The sequence below is a fragment of the Suncus etruscus genome, chromosome 4 (assembly GCF_024139225.1).
Source record: "Suncus etruscus isolate mSunEtr1 chromosome 4, mSunEtr1.pri.cur, whole genome shotgun sequence".
Lineage (NCBI taxonomy): Eukaryota > Metazoa > Chordata > Mammalia > Eulipotyphla > Soricidae > Suncus > Suncus etruscus.
Genome location: NC_064851.1, coordinates 46,274,476 through 46,295,984, shown reverse-complemented (window position 1 = coordinate 46,295,984; position 21,509 = coordinate 46,274,476). Strand labels below are relative to the sequence as shown.

The following is a 21,509-nucleotide window of genomic DNA, read 5'->3' as shown; positions in this document are numbered from 1 at the left end:
AGCACCCTGTTTTCCAACCCTTACGCTTTTGTTTAATCCAGATGGCTCAAGAATTGCATGTCCATTGAATGACAATTGGTAATTTAATAATAATTGAGAAGAGCCATTACATTTTCATTAAATATTTTTAAGAATGCCTGTCCTAGAAGTAAAAGTTCTCAGCTGTGCGTCTGTTCTTGTTAATTGAGTGGACGATGAAGCCTCAATACAGAGTAACTATTTCCCACAATTGAGTCATTGCTCTTTATATACTGTGAAGAGCCAGACCCAGCAGTTGCTGTTCTGCTCTAATTGCTCTGAATTAAACCGTGAAAACCCTGAGCTTGGTGTGGCTGTGGTCTGGTGTGCGGCAGAGATGCTGTGCTTGGATGTGAGAGGGTAGCCAAGGGATCCATTATTTCCGAGGCAGCCTGAAAACCAGCATTGTCCTGCTCTTTTCGCTTTCATTAACCACCCAGCCCTTGCTTGCTCTGTGTTCCTAGGACAGATCCACTGGCTGCGTGCCATCGCTCATTGATGCCCATGAAGATAAGGATGTGTCAGACCCCGGGAATGAGAGCATGCTGTTTGGCCCTCCAAGGCAATTTCCTCTGGAGCCTCAGCTGTCTCGGGATGACATCTCGTTCTTTTCTTGAATGACCTCAGTGTCCAGGCCACAGGAACCTGGACTTCGAGGTCAGGCCACATATTTATTAGCCAGTGGATGGGAACTTACTACATAAAGGCCCATTCACATGCTCAAAAGAGCTATTTGTACAGAAAAAAAATGCAGACACAAGTGGATCATTTCCTGTGACCCTAAGTATCCAATCCATTCTTTAGTATGTCTGGGCCCAGGTGGGTGTCTTCGAAAGGGGTCTGTGTTGCTCAGCTGAGTCTGTGACTGTCTTGTCTCTTCATGGTCTTTTCTGGAAAGGCCCCGAGCAGAGCCTCAGCACTGTGTCCTGCCTCCTGGGTTGGTCACATACACAGAACACAGGGGTTGGGAGTAACTGTATTCTGGGAACTCCTGCTTGGAAATCCAATCACTCCCAGTAGAGAGTGAGGTGCTTCTCATGGTTGGAGATGCCCCAAAGAAACAACCCACCAAACAGAGCTCAAGAGATTGTTCAGAGGTTTAGGTGCTTGCCTTACATACAGCCAACACTAATCAATCCCTGGCACTGCACATGGTCCCCTTAGAACTACTGGGTGTGCTCCTATGTTCCTACCTCTCCCTCCCATCAATTTAAACAAATAAGAAAATAACCAAGGGGCCGGAGTGGTGGCACAAGTAGTAGGACGTTTGCCTTGTACATGCTAACCTAGGAGAGACCACGTTTTGATCCCCCAGTGTCCCATATAGTCCCCTAAGCCAGGAGCAATTTCTGAGTGCATAGCCAGGAGTAACCCCTGAGTGTCACCAGGTGTAGCCCTATCCCCCCCCCCCCAACCCCCAAGTAACCAAGAACCCTCGCATGTTAGTTCCATCTGGTACACTTCACTTAGCTTTAGTAAGGGCAAATTTCTGCGGATGCCTCTAATTCAGAGCCCAGATTTTTGGCAAGAATAAATTCTTGAAATGTTCTCCAGTCACTGAAAGTGGTACCTACATGCTCAGGGCTTACAGAGTCATATGTGGCTTCCCTGGTCCAGGAAGGGTGCTGGGCATGGAACAAAAGTACACTTACTTTCAGTGGAATAGAACACTCTGACTCCATCAATTCCTTACGAGCAATGCCACATTTGCTCTATTCTTGAAAACTCCAGACAATGCACTTTTTTAAATGGAATGTTTCCAGTGTTGGCTATAAAACATCACTCATTTCCACCCATTACTACAACCTTTATTAACTCAGGGCATCTATTAGGATATTTTTAGATCCGATCAATTGACCTCTTTTCAGTCTCTGTCAGATAGGGGCATGTCACATCCTCTACATAGGAACTGGTTAAGCCCTGTACAGTGTGTCATCTCTAGGTTTCACCTTATGCTTATTAGGTGAACCAAAAAACAAGCTGATATGTGAGCTAGGACACGTACCCCCTGGGAAGGGCAGGGCTGGTGTGAGCTGCTTCCTGTTTGAACTCTCCGCCATTATATCTGCTTCTTTGAGCACATTGGTTGCTTTCTCCCTGATGAGTTTGTCCATGTAATGTGGGCACATGACTGCAGGGTGCTCTAGGCTAATAATTTTGGCATGTGTTGTCTAGGGCTGGGAGGGGATCTCTTCTCTGCTATAAATTGAAAAATCCCAGTGAAGAATTCCAATTGGTCTAACTGAGGTCACATGCCCACTCAAGGACTATTTATTCTGATTGGTTCATACAACCATTACACCTTTAAGTGTACATGCTTTGGGGTAAAACTTTTGAATGGAATAAACTCATCTACTTAGTCTTTTTCCCCTCTAAATTTTCAGGGTTAGAAATATATTAAAATTTATGTTCATCTGCATCCGATACAATTGCAAAATGGTGGCATATGAAAGGTAGCTTTTTCAGAGAGATTTTCTTGATGCACTCACCTACCTCTGGTGCATCTTCCCTTCTGGTGTGTGTGTGTTGACCATCCACTTTCCAGGTAATTGTTAGATCTTTGGCAGTTTGAGAAGTTACAGGTGGAGGCAGAAGTGCTTTGCATTTCCCTGTGAGTTAAGTTGGGCCTTTATAAGATCCCTACATCTGTAATCATAAGTAGCTTTGCCCTCAGGCTGGACTCGTAGAAAGCCATACAGGAGAGTTTCTGCCACTCTCCCTAGGAATCATTCTTTGTCTACCATGGCCTCTTCCTCCTTTGGATTCCCACTGAAAGGCCAGGCATTGCACTATCCCTGGCAGAAGGATAGTGGCAGAAGGAGCCCATCACACCCACCAGAGCAGCAGAAGAGGTAAGTGTTAACCACCTGGATGTGCTTTAGGAAGTTAGAAACTGGCTGGTAACCATCCTGGCCCTTCGTCTTTTTCTGAGAGAAATGGGCCCCCACTGACTAACAACTGCAAACAGTGAAAAGGTGGACTCTTACCACCACCCATCACCTGTGTAGATGGGGTTTAGCTGCCTGCTTGTCTCTTCCCCTCAGTTCTAAATGGACTAGGACCTCTGAAAGAGATTCCAGTGAGATCTGTCTTCCCGGTTGCTGGGAAAATCAGTCACTCTATTGCAGGGTGCGGCAGGGAGTTGAGTGTTATTCCAACTGCAATTCTGAATTCCTCCTTTTAGCTTTGCATAAGATAAGGTAGTGCAGGCAACCAGGTGATATCCAGGCTCTGTTATCACTTCTGATAAAGCCTGCTCTTCTGGATTCATTATTGCTTTAATGATTAACTCTGGAACTATCTGATGTCATAACTGAGACAGAGAGGATCCTTTCTGAATCCCAGTGTGAGTCTTCCTGGAAAAGGTCCCAAACTGAGAGTGGAATAGACAGTGCATAGGAGTTAGTGGGTGAGACTCCTGTAAGAACTCCTGAGAAAGGAACAGAGGTGCCTCCTGGGAACAACCCTCAGTCTGTGGATAGGTGGAAGTTGGCTAAGCCCAAACCCTGCACTGATAAGTGCCATTCTGTCATCTATTATTGTAGATAAGGCCTTCAAAGACTTGGTGCAGGGTGAAAGGGAAGTGAGTACATAGCCCTGCTTGCCCCAGAGTCTCTTTGTCTGCAGAGGTTTGGGGGCTTGCTCTGAGTTGACCGGGCCTGTGATGTACAGGGAGCACTCCCATCTCTCCCCAGTAGAAGACCAATGCTGACAGTCAGGCCAGATCTGTAGGAGCCATTCAAGCCTTTCTTCAGTTAAGTTTAGCTCAGTCTTCCAGGTTAAAGCACGTCTAGGCTCTGCGACTCCTTAAGAATTGGGTACAAGCTTGACACCCCTCATTTGTCCAGACATAATGCTCACTGTACACAATCCTCACAAGAGTGAGGAGGATCTGAGTGCACCTATCCTCATGGGGGTCTGAGTGCACGATCCTCATGGGTGAGAACATGATCCTTGTGGAGGGGCTGTCTGAGTACACGATCCAATGCACAGACCTCATGGGGGCGCCTGAGTACTTGATCCTTATGGGGCTCAGTGGCTCATAAAATCCTCCTGCTCCAGGCCAGAGCACTGACTCAAAGGGTGGAGCACATGCTTTACACAGGTGAAGCCTTGAGTTCTGTTTCCAATACTTGATGACCTCGCCCCACCAGGCAGGCCCTCATGGCCCCCAGCACTGCCAGCAGTGCAGTCAGTCCCAAGCTCTGAACTCCTGTAAGGACTGATTCTCTGGGCTCTGGGGGCAGGGATGCAGAATTATCCAGCATGTCATTTAGAGGACAATGACTACAATTAGTCTGTGGCTATGAAGAAAGGATATCTTTCCACTGAAATATTTTGTTCAGGTGGCTCGAGTTTGCAGGAAAACAGAGATGGGATTAATAGGCTCCTTTTCTGTTTTCCTTGAGTATCTCTCCAGACTGGAATGTGTGGGGCTGGTACTGCCTGCTCTGAGAGCTTTAAAGAATGCACTTTGACTAGGAGGAGCCCTGTCTTAGGCACTCGAGAGGAGGAGGGATGGGGAGAAAGTAGGGTGGTGGTGGTGGTGGGGACAGTCTAGCAAGGTTGGAGGGGAGCACGTGTGTTAGAATCAGGCCTCAAACTTCACAGCCAGGGCACTGGAGACACGGGTCTGGAAGCAAATGTTGATGTAGAAAATAATCTATACACACTAAAGAGGGTGAAATGGATTCAGGAGTTCTAACACATAGGCCTTCCATCTTCTAAGAAACAGGATGATCAGTGAGAAGTCTGGAAAGACAGGGGAGCATTTTCCTGAAACCCAGGGTATTTATTGGAAGAATCAGACCACACCCAGAGGTGGAGATTAAATGTCTAAATACCAATCTAAGGTACTACATTCAGAAGATATTTTCAACCATTGAGTAACAAGGCATATACCGAGCGGGATGGGATCCTATTAATCCCACACAAGTGCAATATCTTGCGCAATATCGAAGCATGGTTCTCATTCTGGAAAAGGTGATTGTCCTGAGTCCAAAGAGTCAAAGAGATAATACAGTGGACAGCTCATTTGCCTTGTATGTAGCTGACCTTGGTTCAACATCCAGCACCACAAAGAACATTGAGCCCACCAGGAGTCATCCCTAAGTGCAGAGACAGGAACAGTTCTTGATTATTACTGGGTATTGCCCCAATTCCACACATATACCACACACACACACACACACACACACACACACACACACACACACACACACACACACACTGATATCAGAATGACCAGGGACAGAAGATGGTGGAGATTCTAAACACCAAAGGAAATGGTGTTTAGAACCTAGGCAAGGGGCAGAGATAGGGCCAACAGACCAGGCAGCCAAGCAGGACACTGGCTTTGCAATCCACTTGGTGTGAGGACAGTGAGAAAGAGCGGTTTGCCCAGGATCCTGGGTCACACCAAGTAGAACCTCAAAGCTGCCATTGGCGATGAGCATATAGATCTCTCTGGAGAGGGTCAGGTGGGTAGCTGCTGTTGTGCCTGTGCCCCTGTTCAGATCCAAGACCCCTGAAATAACAAAAAATAGAGCAGGAAATTTTTGAGACCTCCCCTTCACCACCACCACCACTACTACCATCACCACCCTGTGTCCTAGCACATCCATGTGTGTGTTTGAATCCACAGTGCAGTTGCAGTGAAGTCGTGAAACAGCTATCTGCCAAAAGGTTGTAATGTCAAAATTTTCCATTACCCTTAAACTTTTCACTTCCTCCTCCCTGTTCCCTGGCTTTCTGGTCCAGCAGTCCTGGAAGAACTAGCTTGGGTCCATCAGCAGTGCAGGTTGGGGCAAGTCCCTCTGCTCTTGCAGCTGTGGTATCAGGTGCAATTGGACAAGTACCCTGCAGGGGGAGCCATGTGGGATTTGGGTGGAGTATGTGCTGCGAGTAGGTTCTTCGCAGGTCCTTGCACGGGGCCGCCTCCTATTAGAGGAGCTGGCTGAGGCTACACCAGGGTCCACTAGCCAGCTGTGGGTGTAGTGAATGCAGGAACCTGCCCTTTCTCCCCCTCTGTTTCCCTCCCTGCCAGGGTCTCCTTGGAGATAGGCAAATGCCTATCTTAAACATCCTTTCTCTGAAGTGCATTTGACCCCAAGCAGATGGAGAGGACTGGCAACAGGACACTGTAGAGAGCAGAGCAAGTGGAGAGTGAGAGCAGCAGTGCTGCCTGCCTTTCACCTAGGTTTTGCTGGGAGGTACCTCTGTGATCTTAGTTGGTTTCTGGCTAATGTAGCTCACACACTCCGCTTGGAAGGACAGGGAAGAGATGATGTACAGAAACAAACTCAGTACAAAGAGAATCCAGAGGCTCTATTGACAAGAGGATTGGCAGTCCTGTGGGAAGCCTGCAAAGTGAACAGGAAGCAAAGGAGGCCAGGTGGCAGGCCATTTTGGATGAGCAAGACTGGGGTGATGGTCTGGGGCATAGGAAGCCACTAAAACTATTTGCAGAATGTAGCAATTATATATCTTTTGTTGTGTGTGGAGGGAGGGGCATGTTTTTTTTTTATCTGTTCTCCCAGGAGCTTAAGACCACCAGGAAGTTCAAATCTGTTCAGGAAGTTCAAGTCTGACTTCTGCCCTATACTTGTTCTTGGAATTCCACCTTCATGCTAAACTCAGAAAAGTGAACTAATCTTAGTATAGGATTACTGGGCTCTAAAGCAGGACACCTGGAAATAGATGGGACTTGTGGGAAGGACTGCCTGCAGCTTGGTTGAATGTAGGCTGGTGCATACCTCGCTTTGTTTCAGTAATCTAACTCTGTTCTCTGGAGTGAAAAAAACAGAAGTTGCAGGAGAGAGAGAGACCTCATAATACTGTTCCTATACTGTTCGTTTAGGTACAAGGCAGATGGATTTCAGATCTGATCACTTTCAGACAGAGATCATCTCAAAGCTCTTCGCTTTCCTCTCCTTGAGAAATCTGGGGTTAGGGATAAGGGGAAACTATAAGATAGAGTCCTGTCTTGAAGACATTCACAAATGCATCCTCTGTGTGGACCGGTATGAGCGAATCAGCTCATCCACTTTCTATGGGGCAACCCTCACATTTGGCCAGCATTGCTTAACCTCCCCATGGAGTCTGTGTTCCTTTTTAAAGAAGAGTTCATCACATTTGCCAGGTTAAGGTGTGTGAGCTATCCCAGGCAGCGTGTGTGTCACCTGAGAAACATGTGAGGAAAAGGGGTTCCTTTTCCCTTCCATTGCCTGAGATACTCACCACCCACTTAACTCTGTACATACCATGACCACAGGCCATCTGCTTGGAGGCAGATTTAGGGAAATCCCAGGTGTGCCAGGTATGGATTCTGCTGTGCCCCACAGAGCTGAGATCATCCTTTTCTTATCAGCTGGTGGCACAGCGGGTCAGGCCAACTTCAACATTCAGGACACCAGGAGAAATAGAATCAGTAGCATCACCTTCCTCACTAGCTCATCAAAGCTGTCATTGTTCCTGAGAGCTGGGTCACTGAGTTTAGAAATGGAAAGCTAGGAAGGATGAACCTTTCTGAAGGTGGTGGGTATTGCTGAAAAGTCCCAATGGTTGCCGCAAGAGGTCGAGCTGTTATGAGCACCATGACTGATGTTTACCCCTATACTAAGGTTCCTGTGGCCTTGCAGCACTGGACCAAATCATTCACTAGCCACAGTCCTGATCACCCTGGATGGTGTCTCTGTCTCTTCTTTGATGGCTGTTTGATGTGCCCCAGAGTACTTCGTGCATGGAAGGAAACTTAGGTACCTTGATTCTGGATAGGCCTTGGAGATGGGAGGAGAGGATCGAGCATTGTTCTCTCTCTTTCCTCTCTCCTCTGTCCTCTCTCATCTCTCTCTCTCTCCTCTCTCTCTCCCCTCTTCTCTCTTTCTCTCTCTCTCTCTCTCTCTCTCTCTCTCTCTCTCTCTCTCTCTCTCTCTCTCTCTCTCTCTCTCTCTCTCTCTCTCTCTCTCTCTCGCACCTCTTTGCTGTCCCTGTGGAGCACACCTTCCCTCTTCCCTCTATCCCTGTTTGGGAGAGATTCTACCTCACCTCACGAGGAGCCTGGTGACAGAACCTTGAGGTACTTTGCCAAAGGGACTGTCCTCTGCAGACTCTCTCAGCTTGAGGGCTGCCACCACTAGGATGCATAGGGCAATGGCAGGTGGCCAACTGGCAGCTTCTGTTTCCATGGTTACTCAACAGGCAAGTTTAGTATTTGGGGGATACCTAGGGAAACATGGATTTGAGGACAAGGATTACGGGGGTGGTCTGGTGAGGATACATCCCACAGCCTGCTTTATTCCTTCCCAAATGGCAGGAGCACATCTGGCCTGAAGGAACAGAGGTTTTCGTCAAATTCCACCAGACCCAACTCTTTTTCCCCCTGTGGTATCCTGCAGAGGGGTGAATACTTCTCAGACTCTCAGGTCCTCTCAGTCTCTCTGACCCTTGGGCTTGCCGTCGCCACTTTCAGCTCTTCCCAACCTCCCAATGGTGTCCTGTTTTGAGCCCCTGACTCTAAATTTGATGCTGAATCACAGATACCAAATCACACCAGTGACCAGCCGCCCCATGTTACACACTGTCTTTTCTTAGATCTGTGTGAGTAACAGGCTTTAATTATAAGCCATTAATAACTCTGTTTATGTTTCCGTGGGCTCAGACAACCAGATTCTGCAATGGCAGGCTGGAATCCGGGTTCTTTGTTCTCTGCCAAGTGACAGGCAGTTTTGATCCTCTGTGACTAGCATAGTCTGATCACTGAGGGCTGATAGAGAGGATTGATCATTGTGGAAGAGAGACACTTAAAAGCAGAACAAGTCAGCAGAGGGCTCTTTGTGAATCCATGCAATTAGCATCTTCAGTTGCAATAACAAGTTATTTTAGTCACTCTCCTTGGCCATTTCAGGAGAAAATTGATTAAAAACCTTTTGAGTGCTGCTTCAGAAATTATTTTGAAGGAAGGGAAAGGGAAAAAAAAAAAACAGTGCTTAGGAAACAGTTACCTAATAAGATTAGCCATTCTTTAACCCTTTCCAGCTGGGTATTTGGAGTGAGCCTCCTAGTAAACAAGGCAAAAATCTTGTGAGAAGAGCAGTGACTGCAGTGTCTTGAATGTCCTTTGTTATGCTTTTCTCCTGGAACACTTGCCCGCCTAATTCTCTTTGATCCCCTGTCTGTGTGATGTGCCTGTTTTCTTTCTAGAATGCACTTTGTTTGTGCTTTCTGGGACTATGGTATTAGAACTCAGTCTCCTGACTGCAGAGTTCACTGAATTTCTGTGCACTAGGATTAGAGAAGTTGCTTCCTGCCCTTTTCTAGGCAGCAATGATCCCTCTTTCACTTTTTTTTGGTTTGGTTTTTGGGCCACACCCGATGACGCTCAGGGGTTACTCCTGGCTGTGTGCTCAGAAATCACTCCTGGCTTGGGGGACCATACAGAATGCCAGGGGATCGAACCTCGATTTTGGCCTAGGTCAGCACATGCAAGGCAAATGCCCTACCACTTGCGTCACTGCTCCGGCCCCCCTCATTCACTTCTTGAACAACCTCAGAAGAGCAGGTGAAACCCTGGACACTTTACCTGGTGACTGTTGCTTGATCAGTGTGTCCTCCTTCACATAGATATCCCCATAGCCCCCCTCTAACAGAAAGGACATACTTTTTTCTATTTGAGAATGCTTGGATTTCGTAAAGGGAAGTATTGATCCACTCTTGGTCTCCTTTGGCTTAAAATCCCCTGAGTTCTACCAGCCTTTGCCAACTAAAGTATCTCAGGAAGTCTTCCCAGACCCGGAGTTCCCACCCCACCAAAATTGTGAGATGAGAAAATATTAGTTGAGAAGCACAAAGAAAGTGACTCCTGTTGCTGGCAGCTGTTATGGTGATGTGACCTCTTTAGTTCACCCCCATGTTCAATGTTTACAATATTGCTCAGGCCCCTTTCTGCAGGTGGCTCTCCACAGAGCGTAGCCAAGCAAAGGAGCTGCTCTGGGCATTGAGCAAATTGTTCCCTCTCTTTACAGACCAAGGCTGAGGCTACCCGTGGGTTGGACACTCTGAATCTTCCTCATACTTCATCATGTCTCAGCTGGAGGTGTTGTTCCTCTCTGGACAGAATAAGCTCTTTCAGTTCCCCAATACAAGTCACTGCCTGTGTGACACTTCAGAATACCATCCTCTGTGAAGTGGCCGGAGCCACAGAAAGTGACTGCCGGGCATGGTAAAAGAAAACCTACAGGCAGAAACCTGGGTTGGATCAAAAATAGAATTGTTGAGTGCCCACTCTGACTGGAATGAAAAAAGAAAAGCAATTACCTTCTGCTCAAGGCTGTTGGAGGCTCTTGACAGGGCCCAAGGCTGTGGAGAAGCAGCTTGACTACCTTGGCTGAGAGTTCCCTGGGCTCTGTCTGGAGTGTGCAGTGAAGGTGAAGAGGGGAAAAAGAAGGAAGAAGGGAGATGGATCAAAAAGTGGGGTAGAAGAGATGAGACCTCTCACTGACTCCTTTTTTCCTCTTTCCCCTCTCTCTTTCCTCTCTCCTGTCCCCTCAGCTGACCAGAAAATGGGGACTTTCTTAGCATGAAAACAACTTTACCAGCTCAGGCTAAAGAATAGCTTCAAAGAGAAGAAAGGAAGGTTCTGGTTTTAGGCCTGGTAGAAATAGATAGACCATCTGTATTTAGTAGTAGTTTCATCACTGAGAAAGGTTCCCCTGCCCTGAAGAAGGACAGAGTGACAGGTTGCAAAAGAACTTCATTGGCCATACACACTGGCAGGTTGGAAGATGGTGGACTCATGTGTCAAAGCAGCTGTCTTGTGTGTGCAGTCACAAAAAGATTTTTAGAGAGAAAGAGAGGAAAGAAGCACATTTTTTAAAATGTGGGTTACAGGCTGGTAGATGTTTGGGAGATCAATAAACCATCTCAGGGGCGGCCCCTCATCCTTTAGGATGAGAGCAATATTCTTGACATTTTTAATCATTCCTCACTTGAGAGATTTTCTGGTATCTGATGTTGAGTTCACCTTCCAGTTTCTTCACTTGAACCTCAGTTTTTGCCGGAGACTTATGCTTCTTTGTGGGGGGCACAGTGCTGTCCACTGCCAAGAGCCACATGGTAGACATGAACTAGCAAAGAAGCGCCATCAGCTGTGATGATCAGTGCTGTGAGAGGAAAGGGTGCTGGGGATAGAGGAATACCCTGTAAGGCAGGTGTCACTGCCAGGTACTGTCCAACCCGGGCTCTGGGGCCTTCTCAGCACAGAATGTTCTTGACAGGTCCTGTAATTGCCCTGAGAAGCAAAGAGGTTTATTCCCAAGGAGTGGTTCATCATACCCTCTAAACTACCAGCCTTTGAGGGTAAAGAGGAAGCACAAGAGAGTAACTAGAGAAATTGGTTACAGGAAATGAATGCTACTGAAGAGACAGGCATTGGAACATTGAATGATCTCAACTCAACTATCATCAACTCCCCCCCCCCATTAACAACTTTTTAATTCTGTATCATGGTAAAATAATTTTAATAAGAATTTTTTTTAAATGGGGCTGGAAAGATAGCACAGTTGGTAGGGTGTTTACCTTGCATGTACTCCCTCCAGGCAAGGAGTAATTTTTGAGCGCAGAGCCAGGAGAAACCCTGAGAGCCACCAGGTGTGACCCAAAATCCAAAAATAAAAAATTTAAACTGCGGGCCTGGAGAGATAGCACAGCGGTGTTTGCCTTGCAAACAGCCGACCCAGGACCAAAGGTGGTTGGTTCGAATCCCGGTGTCCCATATGGTCCCCCGTGCCTGCCAGGAGCTATTTCTGAGCAGACAGCCAGGAGTCACCCCTGAGCAACGCCGGGTGTGACCCAAAAATCCAAAAAAAAAAAAAATTTAAACTGCTAGCCTTGGAAATAGATAACACAATGGGTAGGTGCTTATTCTGCATATAGCCTACCCATCTTCAATCCCAGCACCCCGTGTGGTCCCCCGATCCCTTCTGTGTGGTCCCTGAGTACCATTGGGTGAGACCCTCCCCCCAAAAAAGAATGGCCAGTCTCAAACCAATCAGTCTTTTGCTTTTATTTTTTCTTGTTTTTCTTTTTTTACCTCGGGGCCACATCTGGTGGTGTGGGGAGAGAAAATAGGTGTCACTTACAGAGATGCATGGTAGACCATGCATGCCAGGGATGGAACCAGGGCCTATAGCACATGAAGTCTGTACTCCCACTCTTTGAGCATCGCCCAGGTCCCTGTTTTAGCTTCCCTAACTCATGACATTTTGTAAACTTGGGGAAGAGAGAGAAGGTTGTCCTCAGGTGGGAGGACATGTGAGCTCTGGTGTTTGCTGGCGGACTCACTAATTAAACACCAAGAAAAAAAAAAGAGGCAATATTGTTTTGCCAGCAGAGATGACTGAGCCAGCGTTATCAGCTGCAAGCTGGGGCACCATCATAATTAAAAACAAACAAGCGCTGGGGTTGGAGGAGGGGAGAGTGTAACCAGGGACCCTCCCTATTTCTTAGGACTTCAAGGATCCCTCCAGGGGAAAGTCACACCCTGGTCACCTTTAGATACTTTGCTCAAAGGAACCTCTGTCTGATCACAAACTGGCCTGATATATGTTTTCCTGACACCTGCGTCAGGGGTGACAGGCCACCACAAAAAGCCTCTTAGGAGCCTCTAAATGGCACCGGGCCCAAGGGGGAGCGTGGTTTCTGTGGGGTCTCTAAATCGAAGGGACAGTGACAGCCCAAGCCTCTTTCGAGTGAGGTTAGAGTTTCATCACAAAGCAAGCCTGGTCACATGAAAATTTCTGGCACAGAGTGCATGGCTGGCTGGACACCAGCCTGCCAGAATTGAGCGAGTGGATCATACTGGCTTCAGCACAGGCAAAAGTCTCAGTCTGGCCCCAGAGACAAGACAGAGCAGCCTTGCCCCCACCACCACCACCACTGTGGCTGCCGGCAGGCGCTGCACAGCTGCACTGTACCAGGACTCTCCCGACCTCCATCCCCTTTCCTGAACCCCAAGAAGGTGTGCGTGCGATCCTGGGGAGGAAAGCTGGCAGGATGCCTAAGGAATGCAACGCTTTCCACGCACTTTCTGCAGCTTTGTGCTGCTTCTACCGCAGCAAGACTCTCCTGGGAGTCAAGGTAGGTTTGGTTTGAGCTCAGGTCATATCCCTCTGAGAGATGCAGCAAGAGCCTGGGAGGAATTCCTTTCGGGAAAGGGAAAGTTTGCAGCCGAAAAGCTGCAAAGCAATTGGATCTCTTGCTTTGACGGATCTCTTGGAGCGAGCATCTTTTGGGGTCACAGCCCTGCCACCCAGTTTGGGCTCCTTGTCTTTCAGGATGCCTTTCTTATCTTGTTTTCCAGAATGTTTTCAGTTTCTGGGTACTGGCATTTTCTACCAAAGTAACTCAAAAAGCTGGAGCTATTTTTTCTTTTCTCCCTGGTCATTTCTGTTTCTCTTCTCTGTTCCTGACTGTGAGGGGCTCAGAACCACCTTTCTGCTCATTCCATCGAGCTGATCTCAAATGGGTAAAAACCAGCACCGTACAGGGTTTGGAGTTATTCTTTTCCTGCTCATTTCCATTCTTTAACCTTTGTCACAGGACACAGCTACCAAAGGGTTTGTATTATATGTTAATACTCCATTTGCTTTACTGAAAATACTCAGTCTGATTTGGCTAATTCTGGACTGACAAGGCCTGTGTCCTGGAAGGAACCTGCCTGTGGCCGCACTAAGAAAGAAGTGGGTAGCACCAAATCTCTCATTGGCCTGGGGGTGTGTGTGTCTATGTGCCTTGGGTAAACTAGGGCCGTGGACCCCCATTTATTCTTGGGAATTGGGAGTCTGAAAGGTCTCAAGGAATTCTGCCCTTTTAGAGGGCTGGGCTCCCTTTCCAGAGGGAACTGGTGCCTTTGCGAAAGCTTCAGCGGGATCTGCTGCTTTGCTTCTTCCCAGTAATGCCTACAGCAGAGACTTCTCTCTAAACAGGGTCTCTTCGTGGGAGAAAGCCTTTGGATAGAAAAATGGTTATCCTACACTGCTAGGATTGTCACGGATACCATTCCTTCTGTCTCTTAGGGGAGTTGTAGTAACCCCCAACCTAAGAGCCCCTTTGTGTCCTAAAGTGGGGTGAGGTGAGGACCCAGTGGTTTCTGGCCTAAATGGGATGGATTTCGCATGGGAAGATGAAGTCATGCCATTAGCCTCTTGCAAGCTGTCAAAGATAGACCAGAGGCCCCACGGGATCGTGCGTGGTCAGGCATTGGCAGGAGGTTTTCTCTCTAAAAGAAGGCCTTCCACAAGCCAGCGCCTGCTATTTCAGAAAGCACAGCTCAGCATTTGGTGTGTGAGGAAAACAGCCCATAAATATCTGGGTCTGAGCTCTGAGAGGCTGTTTGGATGACCGCGAAGCCCCCAAGTCCTTCCCCAAAAAGCTATGGGGACTTGGGGCTTGTCTGTGACCCTTCTCCCCATCAGCATGGAGGCTGGTGTATGCCCCCATTTGCTCATGGGGTCCTTCCACACCTCCACACCTCTCTGCCTGCACAGTACCAGAGAGATCCTGATTTGTTTGCACACCTGAAAGCTAGCCCCGTGGCCCCTGCATTGGGCTCCCTGGAGTCCTTCAGAGGAGGTGGGCACCTCAGCTTGTTTTGCTCAGTGGCCTGTGAAGAAAACTCCATCTGTGCTTCTCTCCCAACCCCCAGTGTTGTCTCAGTGATAACACAGCCTCGCCTTATCGACTCCCACTTTAATTAGGGTTTTCAGGTCCTGCCGCTCATAATTAGTTTCCATTGCCATTAGCACTTCAGAATTAAGTTGGAATTGATTGGCTGATAGCAAAGCGGAAATAAAGCTTCAGTTCTTGACCATGTATGTTGCTTCTTTTGGCATGAATGTCTCATACCAAAAATAACACCACGGTAGCCATGGTAACTTTCCATTCCTTCTAATCTATATCATCTCTGGAGAAAGTTGAATGTTATTAATAGTGTTTGTTTGTATGGGAAGAAAACTAAAAATATAAAACTTTCTTCACCACATAGGGGCCCAATCACACTGGTGCTTTCAGGGAGCCAGAGCTTTGTTTGCAGAGGTTTTGCAAAATTTAGACAGCCAGTGGGAACCCCGTGTGTGCTTATTAGCAAAGGCCCGAGGAATGCAAGAAACCAGGGTTAGAGAGGGACATTGGGGCACCGTGCTATCGCAAATCCAGAGCTGAGATATTATAGTATCATGAGGTCCGTGACTTTAGAACCCCCACAAGTGAATCCTAGTTGGCAGATATTTCACAGAGCAGCACTGGGTCATAGCCTAGAGATGGGGAAGGACATCTTGCTTATGTTTCACAGACTGGACTATGGAATGAGTATACTCATGCAAGCCTGAGAGTCCTAATGCTCGAATTAATGCGTTGGCCCCACAACTCTGTGAGGGAATGCAGGACAAATGAGTGAAAATCTCCTTCAAGGCCTTGTCCCATATGTCAAGGACTTACCTACATCAGCTCACATTGTCACTTCATTAGATTCGCAAAAAATATTTCCCCCCGTTTGAGCTTCTTCTTGAGCTATTTCACTGGAGCCTTCAAAAGGACCTAGCAACCAGTTGGGGCAATAGGTTTCTCTTTTCCATGAACAGAAACTGAGGCACAGAGAAACAACCAACCCAGAACTACTTTTATGGGGAGAAGCCAGGTTTTCTAGCCTTGGTCCCAGTGTTCTTTCCAGGCACATCTAAAGGAACTGGCTTCTGAACCTAAGGCTGTTGCTCTTTACTGCTGTGGTCTGTCTTTTTGGTGGGGGTTAGGGGGGGGGCGAGGGCATGTTGAACCTCCATGTTCAAGCTAAGCTGTCGTTTGTAAAGTAGGTGACCCTTTCTGGGTTTCCTCTTTATGACTTGGGGTTTGATTGCACAAAGAGAGGGAAACATTCGTGACTGGGTGAGCAAAGGTCAATCAGTAACTTGGGAATGGAAAAGATCATTCTCATTCCCAAATGACAGAGCTCGGTGAGAACTGGAGCTTCACTGAATGGTAATAGTGAGTGACAAGGTCCAAAACAGTCACAGGGGGCCAGGGAGCTAGCGCGGAGGGGTAGAAGAACTCAGGTCTTACATGCATATGGTACCTGGTGACCCTCAGTATCATTGAGTCCAAGCAGGGCTGGCATAGTAGGTTAAGGTATCTCCACGAGTGGTCCCCAGTTCCAAACACCACTGGGGAAGCCCCTTCTCCATCCTCCCAAATAATTAAGGATATTGGAAGCAGATTTTTTTTGTTTGTTTTTGGACCATACTTGATGGCGCTCAGGGGTTACTCCTGGCTCTGTGCTCAGGAATCGCTCCTAGCAGTCACGGGGGACCATATGGGATGCCTGGATTCAAACCTCTGTCGGACCTGGATCAGCCGCTTGCAAGGCAAACGTCCTACCACTGTGCTATGTCTTTAGCTCCTGGAAGCAGTTTTTTTAGATTGAAGGAGCAGGATTGAATTCCACCACTAGGTCTTTCTACCCCAGGACTCCATCACCTGAGACAGAGTTCCACAGGGTTTGGGTTCAGGGTGATACCAGGCTGCTATGAGAGAGGGACTTTGGGCCAGGTGGGAGAGACCTGTTGTTGAGCCACACACAGTACTCACTGCAGATGAGGCCAAACTGGTGGCAGAAGAGTAGCATCATTTTCTAGTGGGTGATGTCTCTGGTTGAGTCTGGAAGAATTATTTGGAGCTCTGCAGAAAAGGATGGAAGGGGAGGTGGAACAGCCCAGTACAGAGACCCAGGTGGACCAGGCCTGGAAGAGGAAGGAAGGTGAGAAATGAGGCTGGCAGGAACTCCCTTCAGCACTCCCCTAACCCCAAAGTAAGAGGGATTTGGTAAAAGGCACTGCAGGCTTCATTGTGGAACTGGTGGGGCAGCACACACACTTCCATACCCCTCTGCCTGCCCCTCACCCCAAAATGGACATGTGTGGTCACAGAAAAGGGACTACAGCCCACCACCTAATCAAAGCTTCTTCCAGGGAGGAAGGAACAGTTACTTCCAGGGGAATGGACAGTCTAAAATCTGGATCCATTAGTGTGTGACTCTTGGTAGTTGGTTGCTAGTTGCTCTGTCTAGGGATAGATTTCTTGCCAGTAAGAAGGCAGAGGAGGGGGCCGGCGAGGTGGCGCTAGAGGTAAGATGTCTGCCTTGCAAGCGCTAGCCAAGGAAGGATCGAGGTTCGATCCCCTGGTGTCCCATATGGTCCCCCCAAGCCAGGGGCAATTTCTAAGCGCTTAGGCGTAACCCCTGAGCATCAAACGGGTGTGGCCCCAAAAACCAAAAAAAGAAGGCAGAGGAGACCAGAGAGATAGTTTAGAAGGTAAGGAGCTTTCCCTGAGGTGGCTGATCTGGGTTTGATCCCCAGCACCCCATATGGTCGCCCTGAGCCTCACAGGAATGGTTCCTTGAATGCAGTGAGTGTTTCCCCACGAAGAGAGGGTGAGTGATTGATAGAGAGGGCAGTGGAGACATCTACTTCTGTATCTAAATCTGCATAAATATTTTAGCTTCCAGGACGGTGCTCAGGTGGCCTGACGTCCCCTCCTGGTGGTTCTCAGCAAACCAGGCTGAGGGTTCAATGTGAATACCTGAGGATGCCGTGCTGTTCAGGCTCTGAAAGGAGGGCATCCCTGCCACACAAGGGCCCTGTACGAGGCCCACATGGGAACTCTAGTGCTCGCTCTCTCAGGCCCCAGGACAGTGGATTTCTCGGTTTTGCCAACTCTGCAGCCATAAAGTGCTCTCTAGTGAGGGAACTCATATCCTGCTTGGGTTTTTGTGGCTTGAAATTGTTTTCCAGCCCCTGCAAAAGAAATCTCTGGAGCTCGTGTGTGTGTGTGTGTGTGTGTGTGTGTGTGTGTGTGTGTGTGTGTGTGTGTGTGTGTGTGTATTTCTGTCTACAGGGATCCCAGTGCTCAGCTTTGAGGATTAGACTCAGGAACTGCTTTCAGGGGGATTAACGATCTTTTTTTAAATTTTATTTTGAGTAAAGAGTAAATGAGAGGAGCAGAGTTTCTTCTTTCTTCCCTGAGGCTGAGCCTGAGGTCTCATACTATTAGAGCATTTTGGACCTTGGGAACAGCACCCTGGATTTTTTTTGGGGGGGGGACAGATGCTGGCATCAGCAGAACAGGTGGAATTGCTGGTTCAGGAGCCTCTGTCTTCTCTCCCCTACTAGTTGCTCCTCTCTTGGTTCTGTGCAGGAGTTTTCAGGAGCCTTAAGTACATTCCATTGTCATCAGTGGTCGTTGGGGTTCTGTTTTCAGTATTCAAGGGGGCGGGTTGCCTGCCAGGGGTTGTGTCCCAGCTCAGGCCAACTTCCCACCCACCTCTACTGACCCAGAGCTTGGAGCATGGCCAAAGCCTTGTTGTTATAGAGACATGGCTGGGAAGCAGAAAGGAGACTGGGATTTGGGAACAGTTTCTCAGTAGTTTAGCACCTTCTGGTATTGCAGAGAGAGGAGCCCCTGCCAGACTTTGGGGACAATGTGGCAGAGTTGGGGTGCTTGGCCACAGAACCTGGTTGAACCATGTGGTCTCCTCTCCTTTTTGTCAGGGGCAGGAGGACTCAGGCTTTGTCTGTCACTCAGCGCATGGCCAGAAACAGTACTGGCCGATTTGAGCTGGTCCCAGGAGAGCAGATACCAGGCAAGCTGCTCTGGTGGGGAGTGAGAGGAGAGGAAAGCAGCATGAGGTTCGGGGGACATGGAATCTCTGTCCTTGTTGGTATTCAAGGGCTTGTCCACCGCTTCCAGAGTGGAATCTGTGAGGGCCTGAAATCTGAATCTATCCCAGCCACCCTTTCCACGGAAGGTTGTGATGAGTCTTGTGGGAACAATGGTCTGTGTGTGCTTCCACAGGCAGCAACGTGGCTTGAGGCTGAATGCTGTGAGATGGGATTTGAGAAAACATCAAGCCAGCCTCCTGCTTGGGATTCACCTGCTCCCTCACATCTGCAGCCCTGCCTCCACCAGGTGCTGGGGGAGAAGGTGGGCATTTGTTTCAATGGAGGATCCCAGTCGAGCTTGCTCTTCCTTTTTTGGCCCCCGTGGGACTGTAATGTCAGGAGAACACACACAGCTTTGTCCGAGATTTGACAGGGCAGAGGGTTTGTCCAGCTTGTGGCTGCCTGAACATGTAGAGTATAGAAGAGGCTTGATGTGGGAGATCCAGGGTGCGGGCCTGTGCTGGGCAGGAGCACAGCAGGTTTTCTTCTAGGGGTGGTGAGAACTGGTAGATAATTTAGATGAGGGGTGGAGAAGTGCTTGGGGATTGGACACTGTGTAGGAGGATAATTTCAGTGCACCCTCGCTCCATCTGACACCTGCCGAGTCAGGTCTGATGTCCACTCTTACCTCCTTTTAGCTCTCCTGAGAGAATCTGGGTTACTCGAAGATGCAGATTCCACCATCACACTGCTGTGCTAACCCATCTCAGCCCCCACATGCACCAGCTAACCTCCATCTAAGCCTGTGCTTTCCGCTTCCTTCTTCCAGTTGCTGCAGATGAAGTGTCCTTCACCCTGCACAAGGTCTGTCCTAACACCTGTGCCACCCCTTTCCAAGGACTTCTGGAGCCCGCTGGTCTGTCTGTCCTCTTCACTAGTAAACTCACCTCAATCTTTCCTAGAACTAGTTTCCAAGTTTCCCCCAACCTGTCCCCCAGATCATCTGCTTTCAGCCCAGAGCAGGTTAACAGTCTTTGCTGCTTTCCTTCCCATAGGCCACTCAGCCACTAACACCGCTTGCCTGGGCTGGTGGATCTGTCCAGGTCTGGTTTACTGACATTGTCTGCTGCACGGGCCTTCCAGAGCTGATCTGAATGATCTGACTCAGCTGCCAGTGTCCTTTACTCCTGCTGCTCTCCTCCTCCTTCCTGCCCTGCCCCCCTGTGGCTGTGGACTAAATAATTATATCAAAACCTTAAAGTTAATGGTAGAGGGAGATGGACCCTTGGGGGAGGTAACTAGGTTGTGAAGGGAGGATCCATAGGAATAAGCTTCCTCAGGCCTCTTAGCTGCAAATGGACCTGGTAAGAATCTGTGCACATCAGACTCCAGGTCTGCCAGTGCTTCAGTGCTTCCAGAACTGGGACACACTCCATGTCTGGTGCTTTTGTTACAGGAACCCAAGTAGTCATGGAGGTTTCTCTTCTGTTTCCCTTTCCAGCCCAGCCTCTTGGAAAACCAACCTCCCCTGGAAAATCAACCCCTTCTCATAGACCTCATCTTAGTGGCTGTAGAGATCAGATTTCTGCATATGCAGAGCATTCACACACTGCGTCTCCAATCTAGCCCCTTTCATAGCACCTGGCTTTGTGTCCCAAGGCTTTGTGTCCCACCAGCTGAGACCACGGCCTCCTGGGACCTTTATCTCCCTCATGCCTACTCCCCTCTTGTACTCCCAGTTTGAGAGTTAATAGCTTAGTCCTCTTCTAGTTCATACTCTTGAACACTTTCTTCCTTTCTCTACTGCTAGTACTGCCACTCTTGTAGGCCCCATCATCTCTTGTGTGCAGCTCTTCACTAGCTTCCTAACTGACCACCATACCTTCAGTCTTGTTCTCCATTGCCTTTATATTTGACATTTAACAGAGATTGGTGAGAGTGCACTGTGCCTTTAAGGCAATGCATTCCCACATTTGACAGGTCTGACTGCTGAGCCTTCTCCTCTGAGCCTAAATCTCTGTGCCTGCCAGAATCCACATGTTCTGCTTTAAGAATTAGTGAGGAAGCCCTGGAGGCACAAGTTTACAACCCTTCCATTGTCAGCATATCTAGTTTAGAGACCACATTGGTTAGAATGAATGAACCCCTAGAATTGCATGAGCAATTCTGGATTACTCTCTTAAAAGAGTTAATCTGAGAACATTTGTTTTGTTTTGTTTTGTTTTGGGGCCACACCCATTGATGCTCAGGGGTTACTCCCAGCTGTGTGCTCAGAAATGGCTCCTGGCTTGGAGGGACCATATGGGACACTGGGGGATCGAACTTTGGTCCATCCTAGGCTAGCTTTTGCAAGGCCTTACCTCTAGCGCCATAGCTCCAACTCTAATCTGAGAACATTTAACTTTGCATCTGGAGAAAATAGCAGCCTGTGCCTGTGCCCCCAGCTACTTTTTTTTTTTGTTTTGTTTTTGCCCTCAGATACTTTAAGCACAGTCCTCCTGTCCCCCTTAAGTGTTTTTTTTTTTCATATAAACTAAAATTTTCCACTTCTTTTCTTTTTTAATGGATTCTAGATTTCAGGAAATCCCTTGCTCTGTAAATCTGACCAAAATAATAAAACTCCTATGTCGTTTCAAGAGAAATAAGTATCTTCCTACCTCTTTCACTCTAGGATTTTATATGGAGTTGAGTTGTCTGACTTTGTATTGGATGCCTTGTTCTTCTGAATTCAGCTACTATTTCCAAATTTCTGATCAGACACCTAATATGTTATGTGTGTTTGAAGTT

General features: G+C 48.1%; 1 protein-coding gene across 2 annotated transcripts in view; it reads left to right on the top strand.

The window, feature by feature from the left end:
- The window catches only part of BCAR3 (BCAR3 adaptor protein, NSP family member), a 144,575-nt gene that overhangs the window by 73,745 nt on the left and 49,321 nt on the right, over nt 1–21,509 (top strand). The window contains exon 1 of one of the 2 annotated variants that reach the window (XM_049772200.1): nt 12,884–13,152. The exons of the other annotated variant lie outside the window; for it this stretch is intronic. Within the exon in view, the coding sequence (XP_049628157.1) occupies nt 13,069–13,152 (84 nt within the window). The 5' untranslated portion in view covers nt 12,884–13,068. Of the gene's footprint in view, nt 1–12,883; nt 13,153–21,509 lie in introns of those variants that run through there. 2 annotated transcript variants of the gene reach the window in all.